The 26,296-nt window shown below is 36.3% G+C and overlaps 1 protein-coding gene across 2 annotated transcripts in view; it reads right to left on the minus strand.

Annotated features, from left to right (window-relative positions):
- Positions 1–25,874, minus strand: part of LOC131149132 (chaperone protein dnaJ A6, chloroplastic-like) — a 47,126-nt gene extending 21,252 nt beyond the window's left edge. Inside the window, exons 1-4 of one of the 2 annotated variants that reach the window (XM_058099251.1) lie at positions 25,736–25,874; positions 21,090–21,259; positions 15,567–15,708; positions 15,363–15,420 (exon numbers count right to left, since the gene is read on the minus strand). In XM_058099251.1, coding sequence (XP_057955234.1) covers positions 15,363–15,420; positions 15,567–15,708; positions 21,090–21,196 — 307 coding nt within the window. In that variant the 5' untranslated portion in view covers positions 21,197–21,259; positions 25,736–25,874. The remainder of the gene's footprint in view (positions 1–15,362; positions 15,421–15,566; positions 15,709–21,089; positions 21,260–25,735) is intronic. The other variant, XM_058099252.1, reaches the window with a different exon arrangement.
- Positions 25,875–26,296: the final 422 nt, after the last annotated feature.

A 26,296-nucleotide genomic window follows, 5' to 3' on the forward strand; every position in this document is an offset into this window, starting at 1 on the left:
GCTCAAAAATGCGTAACATGAAATAAGAACCACCCTCCTCAACTGAGAATTCAAACGTCTTGGATTCTACGAAAAATAAAATAGAACTGCCCATTCTTGAGCATATATCAACCACTCTTAAGTTAATCTTCAAACTTTCTCAAGAACTGAATCGAACTTGTGTCGCCCATTCGCTTGTTTCTGCACTTACTCCAACACTCGATTGGCTCCCTAGCGCCCCAAATGAAAGAGAAGACAAAAAATGAGAAAGGTATGGCGCATTTGTGGAAAAAATTGGAAGTGGAAGGCGAACTAGAGCGGGTGCGATGGCGTCGACAGTTGAGAACGAGTTGTGGCGGTCTGTGGTACAGCAGTGATTTGGAAGATACAACGGCTTTGGGTGATGAGTAGAATAGTGGCAGAAATTAAGTGATAGGGGTTAGGAGGACTTGCACAAAACCCTCCATGGCATTGGCGTCTAGCATGGGTGAGAATGAAAACAAGCCATTTACAAACCGAAAGGATAAGGAACGAATTGACATACTTTACTTATTCATCAATATGAAAATAATCCAAAATGCCTCTACCTCGACACTGCAAAGCTTGTTTATGCTTAATGGCAAATGGGGTAAAGTGCCAGCACTTGCACTTTCAGCTTTCAAGATGATATTTTAAAAATCTTATCAAAAAGTGGAACTTCACACGTTCTCAATGATCTTTTCTACATAAGCTCCATAAGTGCATATAAATCACTTTTTGTAGCGACAAGCATGCTCTAATGGAGTAGTTACTAGCATAACATTATTTAACTTATTAACTCTGCTTAAGGGATGTCAAGTGGTTTGGATAAATTATCATTTAATCAACGACAAACCTTGCAAGACCTGTGCTTAAGTGAGTACAATCGTACAAATTTTCCATGCTCATGTTAGTTGCTAGTGGTTATAGTTCTTTAAATTCAATACAGTCGGTGGAGAATTATATATATATATATATATATATATATATGATAATAAAAGAAAGTATATTAGATAGAGAAACAAGAAGGTACAACATGTGGGGACAGAGAGTACACCAAAAGACTAGAAATTTTTTTTTTAAGAAAAAAAAAACCCCAAAGATCACACCATGAAACTAGATAAAATTAGCCAAGAAAACCCATTTTTTAACCCTTTCCATCATAATTTACCGAACTCTTCAAACTTGCTAATTCTCTTTGACCCTTCAACTTACAGCTTTTGCCACCATCCACGAGCCTCGTTTCCTCCAATATCACTCAACTTTAAATCCAATTTATCCAAAAGATCTTGGGCTCCTAAATCCTCCTTGGGAATTTCTTCCACAAGAGTAGGCAATATTCCATCCCTACCCTGTGATATGTTGACTAAACCATCATTTTCAAAAATAGATGCTCCCTCCAAACCTTCCAGTGGGGCAGGCTGAACATAAAATAAATCCCCTACTTCGTTGCAATAATCAAAAGCGTACCCGTATTGTTTGTGAATCTCATCCAACAATAATCCCCAACCACAGTCAAATTCACTCAAATCATCACTTTCTGAATCCAAAATATTCCCCCATTTCTTAACCTTATTTTCTTTCCTTTCCCTTCCTGCTTCTTTGTAAGAGAGTTTTCCACTATGCTAAATTCTCCTTTAGAGTCCTTCCTTAAAAGCTTTGTCCCTAACGCACCAGAATTTTCTCTCTTCTCATCAAACACCTTCCTCGCTTGGCTATGGTTGGCTCGAGCAAAATGATGGCAACCATTGTTGACTTTGGAAGCTCAGCCTTGCTCATGTAAACTACACCGCCACACCTACAGCACCTATCCTCCTTAACAGCTGCCATACCTCGATCTCCAAAGAGGGCTTGGCTATTTGACCCTCGCTTCCCCATATATTACCTTTCAGCACAACCTGCCTCCACGATCTAAAACGTGGGTCATCTACAGCCATAACTCCCAAATCTTTTCATAACTCCTTCACCAAATCGCAAAAAAAAAATTCACGAATCTTCTCCATCCCTCACCTTCTGTGTCGCCAGGAATGAACACAGCAAATCTTCTACAATTCCAACCCAACCCTAACTCCAAGAACTTCCCACCGCCCACCTAATCAATAGCCAATAGTTGGTAATACCTTACGAAAACTCCAAAAATCCCTCTCCATCCAACTAAAAACCATCAATCCTTCGAAAAACCACAAAAAAACCTCTTCCATTAACCTTACCCATTTAACAAACATCATTCTTCTAGACCACAAGCAACGATGATCTCCCCTCCCCCTTATCTAGTCCCAAATCAAAACCTAACCCAATCTTCATTGTAGGGAACGCACAAGGGAAGGGAGTAATAGTATCGTGAGAGTGAAAGAGACGGGAATAAAGAGACGAATAGGGCCATTGACTGCATATTGGCATCAGCGTCCAAACACTGCTAAGGCAGTATAGCAGCAACGCCGGCTACATTCGAAACCCTAACCCCGTATTGATAATCTAGATTTCTTTTCTCATAACAGCTTTTAGCCCAATTGGTAGAGAATTATATTAAAATGGAAGACGAAGAAGGAAGAAGCAAGGATAAAATGAGAACTAAGACGGCCATAAAAAACTCTTTATTCTCCTTGGCCACGGGTCAACAAGGATGAATAGATTAAGACACAAAATAAATTCACATATTGATCCTTGGGAGAAATAGGGCCCCAATGAGCCATTGATACTAGAGAGAACTACAGCTGCAAATGAACCCAGGTGTTCATGAACATGATAGGGAACGCACTCACAAGACCTTTGTGTCTACCAGAAGCATAACTATAATCTAGGGTTTTCTAATTATGTAATTTTCAGATTTTAAAGATTTCACAATTATGTCATTTTCCAACTTGTAGTGATCTGATATTGTTTTCTAATTTAGTTTTAGGGGAAAAGCCTATACAAAGGCTTGACATGTAATGATAGAAGGTATCTTGTAATGTTGAGCATTAAACCCTAATGGAGTTTGCTTTTGCCCTCTTTGTTTAATTTCTTTTTAATTTCTATTTGTTTTCTCTTTATTTTTCCAGTTTCCTACTATTGTGCCAGTTAGTCCTACATTAATTGGCATCGGAGCATCAACATGATCCTCACTGTCAAACATCATCAACCTTCTTCCCTAGACATGATACCTATCAACTTGATTTCAAGCTGCAACCTTCTGAATCACTCACACCAATGGCAACCTGCTTCACCCTCTAAGCTCTAGCTGAACTCTACCTCACAACCAACAATAACAAAACCCTAACCGTTCAATCAATCCCACAATATCAGTCCTTTTCACTTTACAGTGCTAAGAGAAGGAAGAAATGCGACGCAGCCCCAGACAAGAGAGAGAGAGAGAGAGAGAGTTGCTGCCAAAACAGAAGTAAGCAGACGAATAGAAAAAATAAATTGCTGATGGAATAGATGTTTGTTCAAATAAGTTTAAGATTGCATGGTTGTTTTGTCAAAGAACAATTGATTGCTCTTAACTGGAGCAAGTTTGTCAAATCCTCCTCATCGTCAACTGGTAGCAAGTCATTAGAGGCTCATGCCCATTAAGGTTGTCACAGATTGAGATCCACACCAGATGCCATCATTGTCAAATCATTCCTGGAATGTCATTCTTGATCTCGACCAATTGTTGAAACCCTCAGCCCAACTTCTTGAAGCTCAGGTTGAAAGCCACTAACCTTCTCCTTTTACCCGCTTTCCTTCATTTTATCCAACTCTGTTCACTTGTCCTTGACCCAAGCCACCCAACCATGTACCCATATTTCAGACCATTACACAACTAAACCCAGATTTTATTGACCTAACATAATCCAGCCAAGCAATCCCACATAAGCCCAATCCAACTTCTATTATAATCTTACCCCCTAGATCAAACCCAGACTCAAACCTGACTGTACCCAAACAGAACCAACCAGCCTTCATTTAATTTGATCTAGTTCAGTGTCAACAAGAGGACCAAAAAAAATAGTTGTTGCTCAACAATATTTATTTCTTCTTTTGTCATCGTCTCATTCATGGACATCACCCCTCCTTTCAACAACTAGTTGGCTTCTTGGTGAAATTATCTAGAGTGAGCTCATCAATGGTCTCCGAATTACACACATCAAATTGCCATGATTTGTCAACCCAATCATATTTAGGACACATATTGGTAGTCTTTGTGACTTAAGAAAAGGTACGGATTCTATTGGTGGTTCATAGCCCAAGTTTACTCATTGTGCCCCTTTGCATTTTTTATTCCAAAAAATAAAAAACACCCTCATTGTGATGCTTGCCCGCATTACACCTCACAAACCACACCGCAACATAGGAACTCATTATTGTATCAGCACATTTCATCAATTTACCAATATTCCCTCCCATCATGACCATTAGAAACTTAGAAGAAGTGCATGCAACCATGGAGAAAGAAATTGAGGCAGTACTTATCAAACGTATCTTCAACAAAACAAGGTGCTCTCAACTCTAGTCATATGCTTGTGACTGCAAGGCCATGTCAAGTATGTACTCCAATTCTTCCCACATGAAGCATGTGCAGAAGCCTGTCCTAGGCAACTTTCATCACCACTGCATGGTGTCACGGTCCGACTATTTTCACACCCTTGTGAAGGGCCGTGCGGCACTAACTAAAGCACTCTTGTTTAACTAGCCAACCTATCATTTACCAACATTTATCCACGAAGCACTTTCATTAACATTCATTCAGATAGCAGCGGAAACAATAATCAATTCATGAAAAACGTGGTAAGCAAGCAGTAAACATTGAAGCAAACGTAATTCATTAACAAATCCTCCATTGATATGGTGTACTTAGCGAGGGAGGCAAGTAGGCTAAGCACGTTGACAATTGCTGGTGAGTTTTACAATGACTGATAAGCACTCACCCTCCCCTAAAGAGGTTTTTATGTAATTATCATCCTGACACTAGGAAACATCAAAGTGACCGAGGAGTCATACTGCCTTATTTGGCTTACAAAGACTCTACTAGCAGAAAATAACCCTAACACTAGCATTTACATGATGGAAACTCATCCCAAGCACACGAGATAAGCGGTCACAGGCAAGCATAATGCCCTGAACAAGCTTAGCTCGTGACATTCTCCCCCACTTATGCGGTCGACGTCCTCGTTGACTTTTGGCGGTAGGTACACTTCAAATTTGTCCACGAACGGTTGAATATCTTCCACAGAAATCCTGATTTCTTTGTCATCAAGGCATTTCCACTTCACTAGGAACTTCTGCCGCTTCTTCCTTGAGGATATGAACTTTCTGTCTGCAAGGATCTCTTCAACGTCATGTTTGTCAGGTTGCATTATCTTCAACTCTGCTCTGTTGAACTGACTTCTGTGTCCACCAGCCGCACTGAACCCACCCTCGGGGCATCATCCTCTTCCTCATCGTCTTCCACTTCCTGCTCTGCAATGGAAGCCTGTAAAGCATTAAGTGATGCTTTGTGAGGGCACTCAAAAACTCTATGAGGCCCACTACACAAGTAGCACAAAATTTTACTCTTCCTCTTTCCATTGGGTGTGTTGAACCCTTGAGACGACGAAGCTTCCTTTGAGGTTGATGATTTAGAGTCGGCTCCCCCACTCTTGGGTTTGCCATTCTTGAAAGACTTTCCACTGTTTCCCTTTCTGCCAAACTGTTTGGACGAAGCGGTATCATCACCAGCGTAGTCAGTCAAGCATTCTGCAGTCGCTTGAGCAGTTGACAAGTCTTGAACCCTTTGCCTATAAAGTTCAGTTCTTGCCCACGGTTTCATCCCCTCAAGAAAATAGAACAACTTGTCCTTCTCCGACATATCCCGAATATCCAACATTAAAGCAAAAAATTGTTTCACATATTCGCTGATTGACCCCGTATGCTTGAGATCTCTCAATTTTCTCCTTGCATTATACTCAACATTCTCAGGAAAGAATTGGGTCTTGAGCTCTCTCTTCAAGTCTGCCCAACTATCAATTACACAACTTCCATTTTCAATTTCTCTGTACTTGGTACGCCACCACAGTTTGGCATCACCAACTAAGTACATGGTCGCAGTATCCACCTTTGCCTGTTCTGAGGCCATCCTCACAACGCGAAAGTACTGCTCCACATCAAACAAGAAGTTCTCTAACTCCTTGGCATCTCGGGCACCCCTATACGTCCTGGGTTCTGGCACCTTGGCCTTGCTAACTCCCGGAGTGTTGGAGTTCCCCATAGCAAGAACCATCAGATTCACCTTTGCATTCAGATCAGTCATCCGCGACTGCAAAGTTTCAACTGTGTGGCGAAAGTCCTCTAACATGTCGCCTATCAAACCTGTTTGATGTTTTTGTGATCCCATCACCTCATCAACAAGTTCTCTCATTTGGGCCACCTCCGCGGCCATAGTGTTGGTTGTTGTCTCAACCTATGCTTCCAGCACACTAATCCTCTCAGCAGTGTTTGGTGCCATGGTCACTTACCAAATCTTCCCAAATCCAACAACGAAAGCAATCGAATTCACGTAGCAAATCAACCTTGGGCTCTCACCAAATGTCACCGACTTGGCTCTCATACCAAATGTCACGGTCCACCTATTTTCACACCCTGGTGAAGGACCATGCGACGCTAGCTAAAGCACTCTTGTTTAACTAGCCAGCCTATCATTTACCAACATTCATCCACGAAACACTTTCATTAACCTTCATTCAGATAGCAGCGGAAACAGTAATCAATTCATGAATGTCGTGGTAAGCAAGCAGTAAACATTGAAGCAAACGTAATTCATTAACAAATCCTCTGTTGACATGCTGTACTTAGCGAGAGAGGCAAGTAGGCTAAGCACGTTGACAATTGCTAGTGAGTTTTACAATGACTGATGAACACTCACCCTCCCCTAAAGAGATTTTTATGTAATTATCATCCTGGCACTAGGAAACATCAAAGTGACCGAGGAGTTATACTGCCTTATTTGGCTTACAAAGACTTTACTAGCAGAAAATAACCCTACACTACTATTTACATGATGGAAACTCATCCCAAGCACACGAGATAAGCGGTCACAGGCAAGCATAATACCCTGAACAAGCTTAGCTCGTGACACATGGCACATAAACAACTTTCTTTTGGTCTACTGCCAAAGGTTGATATGCCTAGTCTCTCTCCTAAGGATGTGTACAAGTTTCCTTCTGATGTTGTGGACGCTCGTCCTCACCCTTTTGCTCCACAGATTACGAGTCCTAACTTTATTACCATGGCCATCAATGGATTTGGTCAAACAGACCCCACACATGGACCTTATTCTAGGGTTACGTAAAATTCTAAGGGTTATGAATCCATTCTTGTGGTAATTCATAGGTATTCAAGAATGGCCTATTTTGTACCAAGTAGGAAAACCAGAGATGAGTCACACATTGCCAAACTCTTCTTTCATGAGATTGCGAGGCTCTATGATTGGCTACATCAAAAGTCTCCAATCTAGATGTGGAATTTGTCAGCCATTTCTGGAAGACCTTGTGAAAACTCTTTAGTATCTAGCAAAAGTTTTCATCCGCTTTCCAATCCTCAAATATTTGTGGCCAAACTGAGATGGTTACTCATTATGGGATAAATTGGGATTGTTTGTCACCCACTGCGGAGTATGTATATAATAATTCAGTGAATTGGTCTAATGGAAAGAGCCCTTTTGAGATTGTCTATGCTATTCCCCTTACCACATGTTGGCCTTATATTCCCTTGTCACTTGATGCCCGCTCATCTGAGCTGAGTCTTCTGCCTAATGCATCATGACCTTAATGCTGATATTAGGCAAAAGATCACTACGAATGCCTCTCAATATAAGCGTGCAGCTAACACACTCCATAGACATGTCGAATATAATGTGGGTCTAATACTCACCTTAGGCAAGTCGAGTATAATGGGGGTGACTGATGGTATGCATCCATCCTGAACGTTATTCCAAACATTCCTATAAGAACTAAGAAGTCATCTGCACATTTGTCTGGTCCTTTTCCCATTATCCATCATTTAGGCCCTAATGCTGTTGCACTTGAGCTACCATAAAAAATAAGCATTAGCTTTATTTCCATGCTGAAGACTTGCTTCCTTATCGAGGCAGCTTCAAGCCTCCTTTGTGCTGCAGATATCTTTCCTTGTGAAGCAGCTCCTCCATCAAGTCTGCTTCCTGTTCTTCCATCTCTTCCACCTTCATCAACAAATCGTATTGAGAGAATTTTAGAGGACAAGCATGCAGCAACTACACAAGAAGGTTACAGATGACAACTGAAGAAAACCACCAATCACCCTAATTCTAAGTCCGCATGGGTGACCAAGGATGGGTTGCATCGCATAATTTTGGGGCAGCACACCCATGTTCTGTCGCCAGTGATGAGATTTACCACTCTGGGGGGATTGATACGGATCAAATTCAGCGAGACCTTTGCATCTTCCACGAGCATGGACATAATATAAGGTTTTCTAATTATGTAATTTTCAGTTTTTAGCAATTTTACAATTATGTGATTTTCTAATTTTTAGGGGCTTTAATATAGTTTCTAAAAGTAAGCTTCCTTGTTTAGTTTGAGGAGAAAATCCTATATAAAGGCTTCGTGTATAACTATGAGAAGCAGCTTGCAATGTTGAGAAATGAACCCTAGTTGGGTTTGCTTCAGTTTCCCCTTTTTCTATCAATTTTCAATCATTTTTTGTTTGTTTTCTCTTTATTTTTCTGTTTACTTTCTCATGCCAATCAGTCCTGCATCAGAACTACCTGGTACGGGCTTGTTCGGGCTCCATAATTTGCATAAATGCTCAAACCTCATTTTGAGGCTTATTTATTAAACAAGCAAGCCTAAACAAGGCTGTTGTCAGCTCATTTGTCCTCATAAACAGTCAGTTTCAAGGCTTGTTTCAGGCCAGTTTATAGGTTCAGTTTAAGCCTGTTTAGAAGCTCATTAATTGACTTATTAAGACGCTCAAATTGAAGTGGGATAAAAAAGTTCGTTTGCACCCCACTTAGAGAGAACACGACATAAAAGGAAAATAAAATAATACTTAAATGCAGCTTAAAGAGGACAAAATTATAACAATAGAAAGACCAATTATCCAGGCTAGGGAATAGCCAACAGGAGATTTTTGTGAACGATATTTACTAAGAAAATCCACCATCTACTCTTATATCATGCTAAGACATTTTTGGTACAACTTTTTTGTAAGAAGCTATGTTATATTCTGTAGTTTTTTTTTTTGTTTCTGTAATCATAATTGTAGACACCTTATTTTTGTCCTAACCAAATGGAACAAGGGGTCCTTTCTCATTATATTATTATTATTATTATTATGTTATTTTTATTATTATTATTTTATTATCACTATTATATTATTATTATTATTATTATTACTATGATTTCTATTGTTGTTATTTACACTATTATTATTATTTTCATTTTTATTTTTATTTTTCACTATTATTATTATTGTTAACTATTTTTCTATATTTATGTAAGTAATTTATTATTATTACTATTATTTTATTATTATTATTTATTTTCCTATATTGATATAAGTAATTTATTATTATTACTATTATTATATTATTATTATTTTCCTATATTGCTATAAGTAGCTTATTGTTATCACTATTATTTATTTATTATTATTATTATTATTATTTCTATTTGTTATTTTTACCACTACATTTACCACTATTATTATTATTATTATTATTTTTATTAACATTATTATTATTTGGCTATTATTATTAATTTTTATTACTCTTGCTATTATTATCATTTATTATTATCATTATTTCTATATTCACTTTATTATTATCTTTACCTTATTATTATTATTATTATTATATCATTATTACCATATTAGTAATTATGCTCATATATATTATTTCCATAAAGGTATAAAAGAAAAAATATAATAAAGATACAATAAACCAAAAAAGGAAAAGAAAGGAGCTAGGGTTTCTAAAAAATTTTTATAAAAGGACCCTCTTCTTCTCTCCAAAAGGACAGCCGGGGGGGGCGCTACACTCATAGCCGGATCTCTCACCCCTTCAACCTCCCTTCCTCCTCATCTCTCCATTCTCTCATTACATCCTGGTTCCCTGCCAGCCCCCTGCGCTCACCTCACAACCAACTCACGGCTTGACAACTCCTCCAAACGGCCGCCTGGCCTTCCTCCCAGCCATCACCCATACACCAGCAGACCCGGCGCACGGCCGCTGCTAACACCAGCAGACCCGGCGCACGGCCGCTGCTAACACCAACCACTCGAGGCTCACTCTATAGCAGAATAGAGCCCCAAGCTCCTCTGCTGCACAGAGCACCGCAGCACCGCCACGCCGTCGCTCCCCGCCCACCAGCATAGCCACGCTCCGGCAGAGCCTCACGGCTCTCTGCAACACTCCACGGCCAGAACCCCACGAGCACAGCCACGCTCCGGCAGAGCCTCACGGCTCTCTGCGACACTCCACGACCAGAACCACACCACACCAGCCACGGCTTCATCATAGTTGCAATCCAACATCACAAGACACCTCACTCCCAGCCACCGACGCCTACGCTGTCGCCGTCGCCGCCCATTAACTCCGGCGGTACCCCCAGGACCTCGGAACCATCCCACGGTGAGTCCCCTGCCTCCCTATACCTGCACACACACACAAACACTGTACATGGACAGAGCACACACGTACTGTCATACACATGCATTTTGTGTTATTTTTATTTACTTATTTTTTTTTATTTATTTTACATCTTTATTTGTTTTGGTATATTTGACACACTAAAATTGTTGTTTATTTTTGCAGGCATACATGTATGTATATATATACGTATGTGGATAGATTCATTCAAGTCTGGATTTTTATTGTGTTTGCCATATATTTTAAAATACTGAATATTATTATTATTTTAGTTGTTCATGTTTGTGCAGGATTTTTTATTTTTATCGAATTTTATTGTACCTTTTTTTATTCATTCTAGTTTAAAGTGTTTTATGGTATATAATAATGCATTTTAAGGAGTAGTTGTTGTTACAGTTCCTATTCATGTTAATATTTTTACTTTATTTTGTTATTATGGTAGAAGTTTTATTAACTTGTCTCAATATTTAAAGTGTAAATTTTTTTTGACATATAATATTATTTGGGGGATATTTTTATATAATATTTGTTAGTATCTAGGTTTATGTCTTTTATGTAGAGTTTTCATTATCAATGTATATTCAAGCTTAATTACTATGAGTTATTATTGGTGTTATGTGCATATTTAAAGTGGTCATCGTGATTGTTAAATTTAACGTTGATATTAGGTTTTTTTTTCTTTATCATCTTGGTTATATGTAATATTCATATTTAGGGTTTGTCATTGAGGTTATTGTGGCTTATTCAATGCATATTTGTTCATATTTAGGGTTTGATACTTTGTTGTTACATTGTATATTAGGGTTTCGGTCTATCATTCTCATTAGTAATATGATGGTTTGTTATTAAGGTATTATTGTAAGTATTATTTATTATGGTAGTTTATTATTAAGGTATCATTATTATGTAGAAATTTACTATTGGATATATAATATTTACGTGGTTTAATGTGGTGTATTAGTGGTATGTTTTCGCTTTCTATTTAGTTATTTGAAATTTTGGTGAAATCTAAAAATATAAAAAAAACAAAAAAATAAGGAGAAAATTCTTAGAATATTTTGATTTGACTTTTACTTATTATCTCTTGTTATTTCAAAATTCAGAAAAATGTGAAAGAAAATATAAAAATCAGAAAAGTAGAAAAAGTCAAGAAAAATACTTCGAAACTTAAAAATCATTTTTTTTTTAGATCCAAAAACCTCCCAACTAGTATTTTAATACTTAGAAAAGCCCTATGAGATTTCCAAAATTTGGGAGTGTATTTTGTAAATTATCTTCGATTTTATCCCTATGATTTTATTGCAGGGGTATGAGCCTTCGGGCATCACGTATCCTAAGCTCTGAGGGAATATATATGTATATATTATATTTATTTATTTATTTTTCATATGTATTTATAAATTCATAAAAAGGAGTAATTTAAAGACTTATTAGATTAACTTAGGGATAATTTCAAATGGGTGCTTGTACCTTCCCCTACGCGCCCGTTCTTACGAACGGTACCTAATTAATTTGAAATTATCCCTAAGTTAATCTAATAAGTCTTTAAATTACTCCTTTTTATGAATTTATAAATACATATAAAAAATAAATAAATAAATATAATATATACATATATATTCCCTCAGAGCTTAGGATACGTGATGCCCGAAAGCTCATACCCCCGCAATAAAATCATAGGAATAAAATCGAAGATAATTTACAAAATACACTCCCAAATTTGGGATAATTTCAAATGGGTGCTTGTACCTTCCCCTACGCGCCCGTTCTTACGAACGGTACCTAATTAATTTGAAATTATCCCTAAGTTAATCTAATAAGTCTTTAAATTACTCCTTTTTAGGAATTTATAAATACATATGAAAAATAAATAAATAAATATAATATATACATATATATTCCCTCAGAGCTTAGGATACGTGATGCCCGAAGGCTCATACCCCTGCAATAAAATCATAGGGATAAAATCGAAGATAATTTACAAAATACACTCCCAAATTTTGGAAATCTCATAGGGTTTTTCTAAGTATTTTTTGGATCTAAAAAAAAAAATGATTTTTAAGTTTCGAAGTATTTTTCTTGACTTTTTCTACTTTTCTGATTTTTATATTTTCTTTCACATTTTGCTGAATTTTGAAATAACAAGAGATAATAAGTGAAAGTCAAATCAAAATATTCTAAGAATTTTCTCCTTATTTTTTTTGTTTTTTTTATATTTTTAGATTTCACCAAAATTTCAAATAACTAAATAGAAAGGGAAAACATACCACTAATACACCACATTAAACCACGTAAATATTATATATCCAATAGTAAATTTCTACATAATAATGATACCTTAATAATAAACTACCATAATAAATAATACTTACAATAATACCTTAATAACAAACCATCATATTACTAATGAGAATGATAGACCGAAACCCTAATGTACAATGTAACAACAAAGTATCAAACCCTAAATATGAACAAATATGCATTGAATAAGCCACAATAACCTCAATGACAAACCCTAAATATGAATATTACATATAACCAAGATGATAAAGAAAAAAAAACCTAATATGAACGTTAAATTTAACAATCACGATGACCACTTTAAATATGCACATAACACCAATAATAACTCAAAGTAATTAAGCTTGAATATACATTGATAATGAAAACCCTACATAAAAGACATAAACCTAGATACTAACAAATATTATATAAAAATATCCCCCAAATAATATTATATGTCAAAAAAAATTTACACTTTAAATATTGAGACAAGTTAATAAAACTTCTACCATAATAACAAAATAAAGTAAAAATATTAACATGAATAGGAACTGTAACAACAACTACTCCTTAAAATGCATTATTATATACCATAAAACACCTTAAACTAGAATGAATAAAAAAAGGTACAATAAAATTCGATAAAAATAAAAAATCCTGCAAAAACAAGAACAACTAAAATAATAATAATATTCAGTATTTTAAAATATATGGCAAACACAATAAAAATCCAGACTTGAATGAATCTATCCACATACGTATATATATACATACGTGTATGCCTGCAAAAATAAACAACAATTTTAGTGTGTCAAATATACCAAAACAAATAAAGATGTAAAATTAAAAAAAATAATAAGTAAATAAAATAACACAAAATGCATGTGTATGACAGTACGTGTGTGCTCTGTCCATGTACAGTGTTTGTGTGTGTGTGTGTGTGTGTGTGTGCAGGTATAGGGAGGCAGGGGACTCATCGTGGGATGGTTCCGAGGTCCTGGGGGTACCGCCGGAGTTAATGCGCGGCGACGGCGATGGCATAGGCGTCGGTGGCTAGCAGTGAGGTGTCTTGTGATGTTGGATTGCAACTGTGATGAAGCCGTGGCTGGTGTGGTGTGGTTCTGGTCGTGGAGTGTTGCAGAGAGCCGTGAGGCTCTGCCGGAGCGAGATTGTGCTGGTGGGGTTTTGACCGTGGAGTGTTGCAGAGAGCCGTGAGGCTCTGCCAGAGCGTGGCTATGCTGGTGGGCGGGGAGCGACAGCGTGGCGGTGCTGCGGTGCTCTGTGCAGCAAAGGAGCTTGGGGCTCTATTCTGCTATAGAGGGAGCCTCGGGTGGTTCGTGTTAGCAGCGGCCATGTGCCGGGTCTGCTGGTGTATGGGTGATGGCTGGGAGGAAGGCCTGGCGGCTGTTTGGAGGAGTTGTCAAGCCGTGAGTTGGTTGTGAGGTGAGCGTAGGGGGCTGGCAGGGAACCAGGATGTAATGAGAGAATGGAGAGATGAGGAGGAAGGGAGGTTGAAGGGGTGAGAGATCCGGCTATGAGTGCAGCGCCCCCCCCGGCTGTCCTTTCGGGGAGAAGAAGAGGGTCCTTTTATAAAAAATTTTTAGAAGCCCTAGCTCCTTTCTTTTCCTTTTTTGGTTTATTGTATCTTTATTATATTTTTTCTTTTATACCTTTATGGAAATAATATATATGAGCATAATTACTAATATGGTAATAATGATATAATAATAATAATAATAATAATAAGGAAAAAATAATGATAAAGTGAATATAGAAATAATGATAATAATAAATGATAATAATAGCAAGAGTAATAAAAATTAATAATAATAGCCAAATAATAATAATGTTAATAAAAATAATAATAATAATAATAATAATAATAGTGGTAAATATAGTGGTAAAAATAACAAATAGAAATAATAATAATAATAATAATAATAATAAATAAATAATAGTGATAATAATAAGTTACTTATAACAATATAGGAAAATAATAATAATATAATAATAGTAATAATAATAAATTACTTATATCAATATAGGAAAATAAATAATAATAATAAAATAATAGTAATAATAATAAATTACTTATATAAATATAGAAAAATAGTTAACAATAATAATAATAGTGAAAAATAAAAATAAAAATGAAAATAATAATAATAGTGTAAATAACAACAATAGAAATCATAGTAATAATAATAATAATAATAATATAATAGTGATAATAAAATAATAATAATAATAAAAATAAGGTAATAATAATAATAATACAATGAGAAAGGACCCCTTGTTCCATTTGGCTAGGGCAAAAATAGGGTGTCTACAATAATACAACACTATCTTTTCGATATAAAAGATGAAGATCCTTAATTAACTGCACTCAAATTTGAACAGGCAATTATATATGTAGAACAGTCCAGCAGAAAACACATTAGGAGAGTGCATATACCGCTTTTAATTTCAGATTTACTGGCATTTTTTGACACCCCAAGGACAGAATAGTAATCCTGCAAGGGAAGAAAATATTAGTACATACATTATTAAGCAAAACTGAACAAGCATCCCTATTGCAAAAGAACACACACACATATAGATGTGCTCATAATCATCATTTTCATCATGAAGCAAAGGGAAAATTGGTGTATACACTTACAGAATCAGCTTTAACTACAAGTCGCGCTCCTCTACGTTGATGTGAATTTTGAGATGTCCTTGTATAGAATAGTGCACTCAAGGAATCTTGTGAAAATAAACTTGAACTTCGAGCTGCCAGACATTTCATTTTATTGCTAATGCTGCAAGGGATAAAAAGGAATCACATCAAAATATCCAAGTATGTATATTAGCAGTGCAAAAATTAAATGTCTTTTGTTAGATCACCAATATCCCAAAAGCTTAAGATATTTGGGCCCAACAATGTATATGTGATTATTCTGTAAATGACCTAGCATATCAAGTTATTTGGTGATGGATTGTGGAGTCCATTTGTGCAGTAAAAAATGTAATATGTCTTAAGTAATAAAGGGGGCAAGGCAAATTGGCTGATGTAGCCTCATTCTCATTTCTATATCGCTAGGTAACTCCTTATTCCCAAGGAGCAGTATACATAGAACTGCAATAGATTTACAGAGACGAGAGAAACGTTGAATCGTTTGTTTCTTGAAAAGGTTTCATTTCTCAACTAGGGTTCATTTCTCAACATTGCAAGCTGCTTCTCATAGTTATACACGAAACCTTTATATAGGAATTTCTCCTAAAACTAAACAAGGAAGCTTACTTTTAGAAACTATATCAAGCCCCTAAAAATTAGAAAATCACATAATTGTAAAATCACTAAAAACTGAAAATTACATAATTAGAAAACCCTATATTATGTCCATGCTCGTGGAAGATGCAAAGGTCTCGCTGAATTTGATCCGTATCAATCCCCACCAGAGTGGTACATCTCATCGCTGGTGACAGAACATGGGTGTGCTGCCCCAAAATTATGCGATGCAACCCATCCTTGGTCACCCATGCGGACTTAGAATTAGGGTGATTGGTGGTTTTCTTCAGTTGTCATCTGTAACCTTCTCGTGTAGTTGCTGCATGCTTGTCCTCTAAAATACTCTCAATACGATTTGTTGATGAAGGTGGAAGAGATGGAAGAACAGGAAGCAGACTTGATGGAGGAGCTGCTTCACAAGGAAAGATATCTGCAGCACAAAGGAGGCTTGAAGCTGCCTCGATAAGGAATTAAGTCTTCAGCATGGAAATAAAGCTAATGCTTATTTTTTATGGTAGCTCAAGTGCAACAGCATTAAGGCCTAAATGATGGATAATGGGAAAAGGACCAGACAAACATGCAGATGACTTCTTAGTTCTTATAGGAATGTTTGGAATAACGTTCAGGATGGATGCATACCATCAGTCACCCCCATTATACTCGACTTGCCTATGGTGAGTATTAGACCCCCATTATATTCGACATGTCTATGGAGTGTGTTAGCAGCAAGCTTATATTGAGAGGCATTCGTAGTGATCTTTTGCCTAATATCAGCATTAAGGTCATGATGCGTTAGGCAGAAGACTCAGCTCAGATGAGCGGGCATCAAGTGACAAGGGAATATAAGGCCAACATGTGGTAAGGGGAATAGCATAGACAATCTCAAAAGGGCTCCTTCCATTAGACCAATTCACTGAATTATTATATACATACTCCGCAGTGGATGACAAAAAATTCCAATTTATCCCATAATGAGTAACCATCTCATTTTGGCCATAAATATTTGAGGATTGGAAAGCGGATGAAAACTTTTGCTAGATACTAAAGAGTTTTCACAAGGTCTTCCGGAAATGACCGTCATGATAATCCTAATCCAGACCCTTTCACACTTTCCATGCCACGCCTGCAATGTTCTCATGAATGCTCCCAAAAGACTAATCATACAAATGTCCAACCCATACTTTTAGGAAGAGATGAAAGTACCATTCAAAGTCACCTCTAAATTACTTCTTTCATTAAATTCATTAGCACCTTTTATCACATCTTCCAGCCATCTCTAGCCTTCATAAAACCCACAATAGACCCCACTTAATGATCAACTAACATTCAAATACCACCTATCCAAGGTTCCTTTTTTGAACAAGGTTCAACTCTCACTGGCAGTAACATTAAGAAAAATGATTTGGTGGCCAACAGAATTTACGCAAAATTGCCTATTTAAGAGATTAGATTTTTACATTGTCCAACTAACTTTGCACATCTTTTGTGCCTGCTATCGTACCAATAATTTTTGTGATTTTTTTTAATAACATGAGAAGATGAATCCACTAGAATAGAAAGAACATGCAAAGAGGAGAATAAGAAATCCTCCTAAACAAAAAGAAGAAAATAACAGAATAAAAGAAAAAGAGAAAAAACAACCATTGGGCTAACAAAGCTAGCCAATCCTGCCGAATATCATAAAACCTCACTCCTTTAGAACAACCAGCAGCAGCATGCCAAAGTGAGGCTCAATAATGAATCATCACCCATAAACAAAGAGGAATTCAGCTCTTTTCCAGTAAAAATTCAAGCATTACACTCCAACTACAAACCTCACAAAACATTGAAAACTACTAACCTCCACAAACAGCTGCTTCCTTCCTTCTACGAAAACTAGGAAAGGAGATGCCAACAATTCCTCCACCGACTCCACACAAACACAACTCTCTCCCAAGAGACCGAAAAGCTTATTCCAAATATTCCAAGCAAAAGTACAATGCAAAAACAGAAGAGAATTTGTTTCTGAATTTTCTAGACATACGACACACATCAGGAGAAAGTGCCGCTGAAGGTTTCCTACTCTACAACAGATTGTTGGTGTTAACTCATTTAAGAACAACTACCCAAATAAAAGCTTTGATTTATGAAGGAATTTTGGCCTTCCAAATAGTTTTATGGAACAAAAGGAGATATTAGAATTAGTCAAAAGACTTAAAAACAAAAAAAAAACAAAAACAAAAACAAAACCAAAACCAAAAAAAAAAAATTAAAAAAAAATATGCAAGAATAAACCCCCGATGCACCCAAAGACCAACAACGACTATTCCTCCTAAAAGAAGAACAACAGTTCTCCAACAAAATCAATAAAGAAAAAAGCTCTTTCACCTCCATATCATTTAGAGTTCTACGAAATTGAAAATCCCAAGAAGATAAATACCTTCAAAAATCAAACAGAAGAATAAACATCATCATGCCCAGAAGCCAAGCAATAAAGACGTGTAAGAGAAAAGAGCAAAGAGGTATAAAATACCCAAATATCTTCTCAATACACAAATTTGAGAACCAATACCAAAACAAAATTAGCACAAGGAATGAAGAGTATCTGAAAAAAATTAATGAAATTTTTTGAAACACACAATCCACTCTGTCATTAAGAAAACCAACAAGCAATCAATACATCCATAACAACAGCAATAACAAGCCTAAGTCCCACTATATGGGGTTGGCTATATGAATCCTTTTCCATCAATTCATGCGATTAAAGGCATTTTTTTCAACTAACTTAAAAGCAATTAACCATTCCTCACTACCTCATTCCAAGTTATTTTAGGTCTTCCCCTTCCTCTTCTAGTACCATTTACAATGACTAGCACACTCCTCCTCGTTGGTGCACTAATTGGCCTATGTTTCAAATGTCAAAACCATCTAGCCACCCCTCCCTTATCTTATCTTCTACCAATACAATGCTAACTCACTATGAATATGTTCATTCCTTAATTTATCCTTTAATGTTATAACACTCACCCATCTTAGCATGCACATTTTAGCCAATTTTACTTTTTGGGTGTGTTGTTTCTTAGTTACCTAGCATTCGGATCCATAAAGCATGGCTGGTCTTATAACCATCCTATAGAACTTTCTTTTTAATTTAATGATACTCTATATCTCATAACACACCCAATGCACTCCTCAATTTACCCAACCAACTTTGACTCTATGTACTCATCCTCTTCAATATCTCCCTCCACTTGCATAATAGGTCAAAGATACCTAAATCTATTAGTGTTGTTGATTTCTTAATAATCAAGTTTAATTTTGTCTTCAATATTCCTCCTTATCAAGTTACATATCATATATTCTGTCTTATTTCTATTTATCCTAAAACCTCAAGACTCTAAAATTGTTCTCCAAAGTTCTAACTTTGATTCTATCCCTCTTTTACAATATCATCAGCAAACAATAAACATCATGGGGTCTCGTTTTGGATATTTCTTGTAAATTCATCAATCACTATAGCAAACAGATAGGCGCTTAAAGTAGAGCTTAAATGTACTCCTATTGGGAATTCTCTAGACTCTCCTGCAATATCAACGCTAGTTGTTACTCTATCATACATATCCATAATGGCATCAATATATCTACTGCATACTCCCCGCTTCTTTAAAACCCACCGAAGAACTTCCCTAGATATTCTATCATATGTTTTCTCTAAGTCAATAAACACCATATATGCAACAGCCTCTTCTTTTCCCAAAACTTTTCCATTGATCGCTCTTAGTAGGTAAATAGCTTCTAATATCGATTTCCCAAGAATAAAACCAAACTGATTTCTCTAAGACCCTCGTTTCTATTATTATTCTTTGTACAATTATCCTTCCCCACAGTTTCATTATATGACTCATAAGTTTAACTCTGCGATAGTTATTACAATTTTGAATATCACCTTTGCTTTTGTAAATAGGTATTAACGTACTTTTCCTCCATTCCTTTGCCATTCTCTTGGTTTTCATAATAGCGTTAAATAGATTAGTTAACCATATACTTTCTTTATCCCCTAGACATTTTCCAAACTTCAATTAGGATGTCATATGGTCTATAGCTTTCCCACTTTTCATCTTTTTAAAGTCATCTTAACTTCAGCGACTCTAATTTTATGACTAAATCTCAGATTTTGTCTTTTCCTCCTTCGTCATTTCTAAGTTTAAGTTTTCAATTTGGCTTACATTAAACAACTTATTAAAGTATATTCACCACCTCCCTTTTATGCCTTCTTATTCTGTGAAGACAAACACTCTAATCCTTTATGAATTTTACATTCCCTAAATCTTTGCACTTTCTTTCTCTAGTTCTAGCAAATATGTATGTCCCTTTCCCCTTCTTTTGTATCTAAATTAGCACATAGGTTATCATAAGCTCTATGCTTAGCCATAACATAGCCACATTCCCAAGTTAAATAATAATGCAAAGTGAAAACACGGTTCAAACTTCCAACTCAGGTTAGTGCAAGTTCACAGAAGTTAAAACAATAAAAATTGATGCATATTAATCAAGGTTTTGAACCGTCTTCAGGTTGAAATTCAATTTATTTGAAGGCAGAGTGTATCCGTTGTAGTAATTTTATCCAGCTTTATAACCATGCCCACAACACTGCAAAAATAAAAAAGAAATTGGCGGAAGAATGCAATAAATTCCCCAGATGGTATCTCTCTTTTATTTAAGAATGTTCCAAACTATATTTTCTTCAAAATCCCCAACTATACTTACGACAGCATTCTTACCACGATAGACTCTTCAATCACAAACCAGGTTGCTCAACTATAACCATGCCATAAAGACAGCAAACACTCCCCAAACAATGGATGTCTACAGCCAAACTAGCCAATTTAGTCCATTATATATAATAATAACACAATCAAAAGAAATGCTCACCCATATTTGGATGCAGGGATCCTATTTGCAACAGGATATTGTAGCATAAGCTGAGGATGAATACCCCAATGACCAACCCATGTACTTCCACAAGATATAATGGCCATCCAAGATATTTCTGTTAATGGAAAAAGCAGCACACCAGTTTAATGCTCTGTCACCTCTGCAAGCTGAAATGCAGGCATATCATAACTTAAGTGTCATCCATAAAAAAAAAAACAAAACAAGCCAATAAAATAACTATAACAAACTGAAATAATGCCGCTAGAAAAGACTACACATTTAGATAAATGACTTCACAAGAATCACATGCTTAAGAGCACGAAGCATTTAAAGATAAATATTAGAATGTAAACAACCATGTGTCATTCCATTAAGAATGATGCCAGAGAAAGTTGTATTATTGCTGTCTCAATCAGTAATCAAATGAACCCAGTTAATATTGTCAAGTAGAATAATAAAATTAAAACAGTAAACACCAAAGTTTAGGTGACTAAGGGATCTACAAAATATGACTTCAAAGCCACAAGACTGCAACCGAAGAAAATTAAGGGTGACCTGAATATATATATTTCACTACTTAAACTCAGGAGGGAAAAATATTTACATTCAACCCTACGATTTAGATGATAAAACTCCCTAGATGCATTCATTTAAAATGTTGGTCACATCAGGGATTCCACATCATAGCTGCCAATATAATATGCATATTTAACGTATGTCATACATCATAGGCTTTGTCCTCCTGTATGCCCTTTTACAGTAACAATCAAATAAATGAGGGACACAGCCACACAGGTACTAAGCAGTTTATTAATCTGTAAGCTGAGGGACATATGCCCTTTTACAGTAACAATCAGATAAATGTGGGACACAGCCACACAGGTACTAAGCAGTTTATTAATCTGTAAGCTGAGGTTACGGAGATGGTGCGATCACAGAAGTCATGTAACTAAATATACCTTAGGCACGAGCAGCGAAAATAAACCACACATCTCCATAATACTGTCCGCATTTAGGTACACAGTTCGAGACATAATTAATTAAGAAGATATTGAAATGGTTATGCAAAGAATTGTAGTATGACGATTGGCAACCAAAAATATCTTCTACAAGACCAAAATATTTTTTTTTCTATCGCAAAAGAAGCATATTAATAAAGAAAGAATATATAATACAAAAAAAAAAAAAAAATCTTCCAAAAAAAAATAAAAAAGGAAAACTAAAGTAGAAAAAAAAAACAATGAATACAAAACAGCAGACCAATCACGTTCTACAAGACATAACCCTTAAACATTCAAAAGCAACAGCCCCAAAAAAAGCCAAATGTTGAATCTTGTCCCAAATGAAAACCCAAGAAGTCTTCTTCCTCTTAAAAATGCAAGTGTTCCTTTCCATCCAAATACTCCACAACACAAACAAAATACATCTCCCTAGAGAAGCCTTCTCTTTGCTCCTTCCAAACCTGAAAAAAGAAATAAGCGTATCCTCCACAACCTCTGGACAAACCCCACTGTCGCCAACAAAGCCAAATAATCTATTCCAAATCCTCCATGGGAAAGAACAAAGCAAAGACAAATGAGAGGCAGAATTAGAACCATCAAGGCAAAGGACCCATAGCCTTAGAAGGCTTCCTACTCTGCAACAGATTGTTAGCATTAACTCTATTAAGAACAACCAATTGGAAGGACAGCAACCTCCACTAAACTCAATAAAGAAACAAGCTCCTCCACCTCTCCATCATTCAAAGATACATGGAAATGAAAATCACATGAAATTCCACCCCACCCCAAAAAAATTAGAAAGCAAAAAGAAAGAAATAGGGCCATTATGCAATGAAGAAAGATGATTTGAACGAGGAAACAATTGGAAAAGAGTTTAATTCTCCAAATCGTTCAAATGTCTCCAAAGAGACAAAAGAGCCGAGTTCTCCACCCAAGGGAAAATGAATACTCATACCATTGCCCACCTCAAATTTGGTATTAGGAATAAAATGGAGGATAAAATTGAGATATAAATCTCCAAGGACTCTCAAAAGAAGATCTAAAACCTACATTAGCATCCCATCAATTTCCTTGATGCCAACTTTACATTTTAATTAGTTTATGCCAACGTGAGTTCTCTAGAGGAAACCTCTATAACCATTTTCTCATTAAGGAAATGTTTTAGACCCCAAATTCCCAAGACTGAAACCCCTTATTTTCTAGATCTACGCACCACCTCCCATCTAACCAAATGATCTTTCTTCTCCCACACCCTAGACCAAAGAAAGTTTTCATGTTTCCCTCAATAATTATAGCCAACCATCAAGAACTTTAAAAATAGAAAAAAAAGTAAAGAGGAATACTAGAAAGTCAGCACTGAATAGGCCTACAACCTATAGAGAAAAGCACAACCTTCCACCCATCAAGACACAAGAGCCAAAAGCCCATGGACATAGGATTACCACCCAAAAGAACCTCTTAACAACAACAAACCAAGCCTTGAGTCCCACTAGGTGGGTCAACTACATGAATCTTTTTCTGCCAATTTACACGATCATGGACAATTTCCTCCAACAAATTCAAGGTTATTAAATCCTTACTCACTATTTCATTTCAAGTTATTTTAAATTTACCCCTACCCCTTCCACTACCCCTCAGAATAACTAGGTCACTCCTCCTCATTAGCGCACTATTTGGCCTACATTATAAATGCCCAAACCATTTGAGTTGTCTCTTCCTTATCCTATCTTTTACAGGAGCTATGTGTAACTTAGCATGAATATGTTCATTCCTCAATTTATCTATTAATGTTATACCACTCATCCATCTTAGCATTCTCATCCCGACAACTTTTACTTTTCGGATATGTTGTTTCTTAGTTGCCCAACATTCTGATCCATATATCATAGCTAGTCTAATAGCCATCCTATAGAACTTACCTTTTAATTTTTTAAGGGAATTCTACTATCACATAGTACACTTGAAGCACTTCTCCATTTTAGCCAACCTACTTTAACCCTACAACTTGTATATGAGTAAGGCCACTCAAAAAAAGATAGCACACCCTGTTAAAGAAGCCAACTCCAAAGATATATCACCTCCGAGATTAAAACCTAAAATCCCACTTTGCCCTAAATTCACTTATAACCCAAAACACGCTCAAAAAGTTGCGAAATGGTGAGCATCTTCAAAAAATGCTCTCTATGATCCTCCATGTGCAAGTGTAATAATGAGACAGTTGATCATCTTTTTATTCATTGTCCGGTTGCAATGGACTTGTGGATTATGGTGTTGGGCTTGTTTGGAGTGAGCTGGGTTATGCCGCAATCTATAGTGGGACTTCTAGCATGTTGGCAAGGCAGATTTGGTCATTATCAAAATGGGTTTATTTGGTTGATAGTTCCTCATTGTTTATTGTGGTGTCTTTGGAGGGAGAGAAATAGTAGGTGTTTTGAAGATAAAGAAAGATCCATTTCGGACCTGAAGCATTTTTCTTTACAGCTTTGATGGATTGGTTGGCTGCTTTGCGAAACCAATCATTTTCTTTTGTTTTTAATTTACTAGATTCTTGTAATTTCTCTTTTTGATTTGTTTGCCCCATGTACTCCTTGTGTACTTGGTGTTCATTTTTTATATCAATAAACTTATTACTTATCAAAAAATAATTAAGCATCCCAAGTATCATCCCAAGTATTTTAAGTCGCAACATGAGAATTCAAGGATAGGGATAGGGGCGACCTTAGCTAAGGAAAAATCAGTTACAAATAAAGAGCAAATAGTATTGTCATGTTTGGCTGCACGATTGGTTAAGAAAGCATTGGAGCTATTAGGATAGCCTATGAAAGAGGGGAATGGACATAGAACACTTATGCTGGACAGATGCAATAAAATAAACAACAAAATTCAAGAAAATTAAGAGAGCATACAAAAAATTATTAAGGTTAAAAACACATGGAGTGAAGAAAGGTTGTTTAACAAAACGTCAATAATTCATTTATTTTGTTTTTTAAATCATAATTTTGGAACTCAAACCCAAGTCATACGCAGGAATTGAAATTCCAGATAACCTTATAAAAATTAATCATTTCAAATGCTGTAAACCCAAGACAGTCAAATATAACATGTTCCGCTGAAAAGCTAACATGGAATGACTCCTTTGTTGAACACAGAAGCGCTTTATCCTATCAGAAGTTAAATTCAATGACAAAACAAGCATCATTAACAAGCGGAAGCAGTTCAGGGAAGTAGTTAAGGATAAACATAGAAATAGATTATGCTTAACAAATGCTTGTGTTGCATAGAACCCAACCTTTTGCTCTTTTCAAGGATCAATAGAGAGGCAACCAATGACTTCACGTCCCTATTATAATATTATAGTTTAAAACTTGACTAAACTACTATAAATCCAAATCAATATGCAGTACTATTTAAATTTCTGCATATGTCTCAAAAATTGCCAATTATTGGGTTCCCCGCGTTGAGTTTCCTTTTGAGCGAGAGTAAAACGCAAGAATAACGCCAGTGTTGACGACCGAACACCAGAGCAGACATGCTCACATGCCAGCACCACTACTCCGGAAAACTGTGGTCAATTGATATACATACATACAGAGAGAGAGAGAGAGAGAGAGAGAGAGAGAGAGAGAGAGAGGTTTGCATTACTGTTTCTTGGAGGTGCGGCTGCTCGGGGACAGTGAAGGCGTCGCCGAGGGAGAAGCCGAGGGAGGAGGCTGATGGGGAAGCCGCGAGAGAGGGGAGGACGATAAAGATTGGGTTTTGCCCTTAATATTTGCAATTTTTCTTTAATTTTTAATATTTTTTGAAAACCAGTTTCTTTTGGAGGCCCATTTATCAGCCAATTTGGGCCCAAAATCAAATTCTCAGTCTTTGGTGGATAGAAAGATTTTGGGCGCGTTTAACCAAATGGATAGGAACTCATCAATTTAGATCAAATTTGATTGACTTAAAATATTAAGCTCCACGAATATATTTTTAAAAAAGTTTACCCATTGTTTAACGAGTAGATCAGTTATATCTAACCAATATCCACTAATTCATTAAAAGTAGGGTTTTAACAATATCCAATACCCCAACCTACCAATTTCCAAACCCATTTTACAGCCATACAATGCAAGATTCGAAATCAAATAGCGCTTCCCATATCTTAATTAAGCAACTTACGCTATAATATTGTGCCAAGTTGCTAATGTGCAGAAAAAAATG

This window comes from Malania oleifera, chromosome 2, assembly GCF_029873635.1.
Source record: "Malania oleifera isolate guangnan ecotype guangnan chromosome 2, ASM2987363v1, whole genome shotgun sequence".
Lineage (NCBI taxonomy): Eukaryota > Viridiplantae > Streptophyta > Magnoliopsida > Santalales > Ximeniaceae > Malania > Malania oleifera.